The following is a 4,454-nucleotide window of genomic DNA, read 5'->3' as shown; positions in this document are numbered from 1 at the left end:
ATATGTTAGGTAAAACTTGGAAATAAGTTGTAAAAACTAGCACTAGGTGTAAATATTCCATAAGTAAATGTGTGAAATTAGAGATGCTGTAGAGAGTTAACTGTGTTGTCAATTCATTAATTGACATGTCTCTTTGTAATTGGATAAACAAGAAAATGGACAGAAAAGTAGAGGATCGGCGTCCCAAAAAAGAAAGAAAGAAAGAAACGCTCCGTTTAATTGCTGAGATACAGGTGGCAAAATTTGATTAGTTATCTGGGCTTCAATCTTTGCAAGCTCGACGCAGACGATTATAGGACCGTTGGGGGAGAAGATGAACGAGACCTGTAACGGCTACTTACCATTCAAAAAAAAAAAATATAGCCGATACAATAACAATAAGAAGGGACCCCATCCAAAATATATCAAATCAATAATACATTTGTTTTTCCCCAAATTCCGATTAAACATTTCATTTACAACTCCAAATTTCAACTTCATTTTCAGTTACCTACCTAATATTCGCTTCTGCGCTTCTCTGCAAAATTTCTCAGGCTTTTTCGTCGAATATAGTTCTAGTATTCGATCATGGATCTTGGCTGCTTAGACATGGGTTGCATCTCCATATCAGATAAAATATCTGCTCTTGACTCTGATTACAAGGAAAACGACGCCGCTGAACCACTTACGGCCACTTCAAAGATTGGAAAGGTTTTCTATTTTTCTTTTTCTCATCTTCTTATTTAATATAGAGTCTCGGATTTGATTACTGGTTTTCTTTGTTGAGTTTTTTTCGATTTTCTTGATTTTTTTTTATTTTGAATATGATTTCTGTGTACACATGTTTAAGAGAAACTAACTGGTTTGGGATTTTTAGATATAGTGTTTTTAGTGCCTCAGAATTTTACAATCCCATTTTTGTGGCTTTGGGTTCTTATATGGGTTAATTTTTGGAATTTAGGCTAGCTGAAACCACTAGTATAACCCTAGCATGTAATAACTGAGCTTAAAGTATATAGTTTATATTCGGATCTTTGTGCCAAGATTTTGAGCATGTTTAACTTTGAAGTTTGAATAACATTGTAGATTACGCGGCGGGTTCGGATGAACTAATTCTATAGTTTCAGTTTTAGTTTTGATTTAACAATTGAATGAAAAAAAAATTAAGTTTTGAATTCCAAAATTTTGTTGGGTGAAACGTATTTACATCATAGTCAAGCCTCTAGCCGGAAGTGAATGAAGTACTAGGCTTAGCCTTGAATGACTCCTATGTCCTCATTCTTTGTGATGCATTTTGAAACATTCATGACATTGGAACTTTAGGCCTTAGCTGTCTGGTGAACATAATAATGTGTTCGTTTTTATGTTTCTGTGATATGTAGTATTCTTGATTTAGATTTAGATTTAGATAAATTATGTCATCCTAGTTTATTCCCTTTGTATAGAATCTTATTTATCCATTTTGGTTTGGTTTGACATCGATATTGGGTCAACAATTTCAGAATAAGCATTCGAAAGAGAATTGGCAATCAACTATGGGTTCCCTTAACAAATTCACCTCACAAATTAAGAAGCCTGGTCATCGAAAAGCTTCGCCTATCAATTGGTTCCCCCGCAAAAAATCCGACTCCTACTTAGATAGAAAAATTAAAATGCTGCAGGTTATATTTTACACATACATCTCCATTCTGCCTAACATCTAAATATTTTTTTCTTAACAAAAATCTGATGAAATTACTTATGACAGGAAGTATCTGGCATGAATTTGACACTTGATGAAACTCTAGGTGATTCTAATCCACACTACTCAAAGGTACTGAAAGAAAAAATGGCTGCTAAAGAAGCTGCAAATAAGGCAATTGAGGCTCGAAAAGCTGCACTGGTGGAAGCATCTTGGTGTCGGATACTTAAAGCTGCTAGGTGAGCTTTTAGTAGAAAGCAGGATTGGATACTTAATACTTTGCTCTAAGATTAACATTGTCCTTCCTTTATTCAGGATCCATTGTAAAGAAGCTGAAGCACAATTGGAAAAAGCGGAAAAGACTGCAGCTGAAGCATTTGAAGCAGCCTTAGCAGTAGGAGTAATCATGTACGACATACCAAACTGCCCTCAGAAGACTTGTCATGTAGAAACCTCTTCTTCAAGAGAAGGATCAACCACTCATGCTGTTACAGCTTCTTTTGAAACTGCATTTGAGGTTGATATTGAAGTAGCTTCAGCGGTAAAAACTGCATTAGTGAACCTTGCTAACTGCCCTTCCATTAAGAAAGATGAATTCAAAGATCTACTACGAAAAATCAGTCAGAACCCAGATACTAATGAGAATGACGAGGTACAGTCCGAATCTTCTCCAAAAAGTGAATCTAATTCTGGATCAAAACTTGAAACAGTATCCGGAAAAGATGGTCTTATATCTCAAGACTTGGATCGCAAGACGCCAATTTCAAAGTTGAGGCAGAGGAAAATTAAGAAAAGACAATCACCTGAAAAGCTTAGCATGACAAAGCTTGTGAACATGATGTTTGATAGGCTTCAGAGATTGCAAGAAAATGAACTTTCTTCTCTTGCCATTATAGTTGCAACTTGTGGTTTAAATGCTGCCTTAACTGAAATACAAAATAATAAGCAGCATGACTCAGTTTCTGCTGCCAATTCTGGTATAGGATTGCAGCGAAGACTGTCTTCTTGGGGAGCCGGAAAGCTTGAAACGTTTAAGGATGGGAATACCAAAAGAAAGCAAGTAGAACAAGAACTCCCAAGTTTGGACAAGCTTTTAGTTAAACACGTGACTAAACTTGAAAGAGAAGTGCAGGAAGCCAGGAATAACAGACAAAACGCTTCCAATGACGGTATAGTGGAACATTCTGTCAGTATTTCTGTTGAGAAAGTTGATTCAAATAATAGTGAAACTTCATCAGAGACCATGAAAGATCTGGGAATGACGCATTCTTCAAAGTCTGTAAATGAAAAAAGTTTAGCAGAAGACTATAAAATGGGCAACAAGAGTTCACGTAAATATACAACTTCGTCCGAAGTCATTCCAGACCTGGGAAGTATGCTCATTAAGCGTTCTTCAAAACTTGAAAAGGAAGTTGAAGAAGCAAGGAGAAACTGCAGCAGAAAAATGGAAGCACCGAACAAAGCAGCTATTAGTCACGTAAAAGAAGATATCACCGAACTCCCCAGTCTAGATAAGTTCTTAGTGAAACATGTATCAAGACTAGAAAAAGAGGTCCAAGAAGCAAAGAACAGAAGAAAAAATGACGTGCATGAAGGAAGTAGCACAACAAATCTGACATTAAACTCTTCTGATTCAGTCACAGTACAGTTGGAGAGAAGTTCTAATCTTGATTCTGATGAAGGGCTAATGGAGAAAGAAAATGTTGACTTAAATAAGGAAGCTGAAGTGAGCTCGGAGCGAAATGAAGTTGATCCTTCATTACAGATTGGAAAACTAATTCCAATACATCAAAGTACGAAGGCTCCAACTACAGAGACTGAAGATGGGTTAGACAAGATAATGGTCAAAGCTGTGCACAGGCTGGAAAGGGAAAAGATGCTCCAAGCCTTGGCAAACAACAATAGATATGATAAACGCCAGAAGAAACATAGAGGAAATATTGTCACAGAGTGCGAAAGCTTGGACAACGTATTGATAAAGCATGTTTCCAGACTTGAGAAAGAGAAAATGAAGCTTGTTTCAGAGGAAGATGCATCCATGAAAGTGATGAAAGTCAAGGCAAATGTGAATCCAAAAACGGAGGAAGCTGGCGATTTGGACCAAATAATGGTTAAACATAAATCAAGACTGGAAAGGGAAAAGTTGAACGCGGCCCAGAAACCACAAGAAGACCATATTAAAAGCTTTGTCTCTCGTAGAGAAGCAAGGGAGAAGAAGTTAAACGAAGCATGGGAAGGGTTGAGTTTAGGCAACTCCATGAGGCCACATTTATCCAAACTTGAACGAGACAAGGTAAAAAGTTATATATTCTTTATCTGGAAATAATTGAATATTATGTTTTTTTCTCCTTTCCTTTATTTAGTTACAAATTATTTGTACCTTTATATAGGCTGCTTGGATGAAAGCTGAAGAAGAAGAAAGAAAGGAAGCAAAGCCTTCTACAGATTAGTGCTGAAGTAATATGTATGTTGTGTATGTATATACATTTTTTTTTTGTCTTTTAGAGCCTTGTGATGTAATTTTTACTAATACTTTTACACTCGTAATGAGATTCTTATTAATAATTGTGCTGTGATTTTACTATGATTTTGGTGCTTCTACATTAAAGAATTGTTAGAATACAGTTAGAGGTTAGTAACTAAGACCAGCTGACAAACTAATATAACAGAATGTGTTAGCCAAAGTATTACGGATAGAAATTTTCCCTTCTTTACAAAAGAAATCTAGAGCCAGATAGTTTTGGTGAGAACATTGGCTATCTGGTAATGAGTTGGTGTGTGCTTGACAATAAGC

At 36.2% G+C, this 4,454-nt stretch overlaps 1 protein-coding gene across 2 annotated transcripts; it reads left to right on the top strand.

The window, feature by feature from the left end:
* The first annotated feature begins 213 nt into the window (after positions 1 to 213).
* Positions 214 to 4,244, top strand: LOC133796218 (uncharacterized). Of its 2 annotated transcripts, XM_062233697.1 has the most exons (5): positions 221 to 690; positions 1,482 to 1,640; positions 1,727 to 1,899; positions 1,976 to 3,953; positions 4,051 to 4,244. In XM_062233697.1, the coding sequence occupies exons 1-5, from the start codon at positions 568 to 570 to the stop codon at positions 4,108 to 4,110; spliced, it is 2,493 nt and encodes an 830-aa protein (XP_062089681.1). In that variant the 5' UTR covers positions 221 to 567; the 3' UTR covers positions 4,111 to 4,244. The 2 variants fall into 2 exon arrangements, with proteins under 2 accessions (XP_062089688.1, XP_062089681.1); XM_062233704.1 differs by lacking the exon at positions 1,482 to 1,640 and having other exon boundaries at positions 214 to 690.
* Positions 4,245 to 4,454: the final 210 nt, after the last annotated feature.

The sequence above is a fragment of the Humulus lupulus genome, chromosome 1 (assembly GCF_963169125.1).
Source record: "Humulus lupulus chromosome 1, drHumLupu1.1, whole genome shotgun sequence".
In the NCBI taxonomy this organism is placed as follows: Eukaryota; Viridiplantae; Streptophyta; class Magnoliopsida; order Rosales; family Cannabaceae; genus Humulus; species Humulus lupulus.
Note: the sequence above shows the minus strand (reverse complement) of the source record. Positions and strands in the feature narration are given on the sequence as shown.

Bases quoted from the DNA above. Each gene is read 5' to 3' on its own strand.
- LOC133796218 (XM_062233697.1), top strand. From the start codon at position 568: ATGGATCTTGGCTGCTTAGACATGGGTTGCATCTCCATATCAGATAAA. The intron at 691-1,481 runs GTTTTCTATTTT...CAACAATTTCAG, and splicing joins CCACTTCAAAGATTGGAAAG to AATAAGCATTCGAAAGAGAA. The intron at 1,900-1,975 runs GTGAGCTTTTAG...TCCTTTATTCAG, and splicing joins CGGATACTTAAAGCTGCTAG to GATCCATTGTAAAGAAGCTG.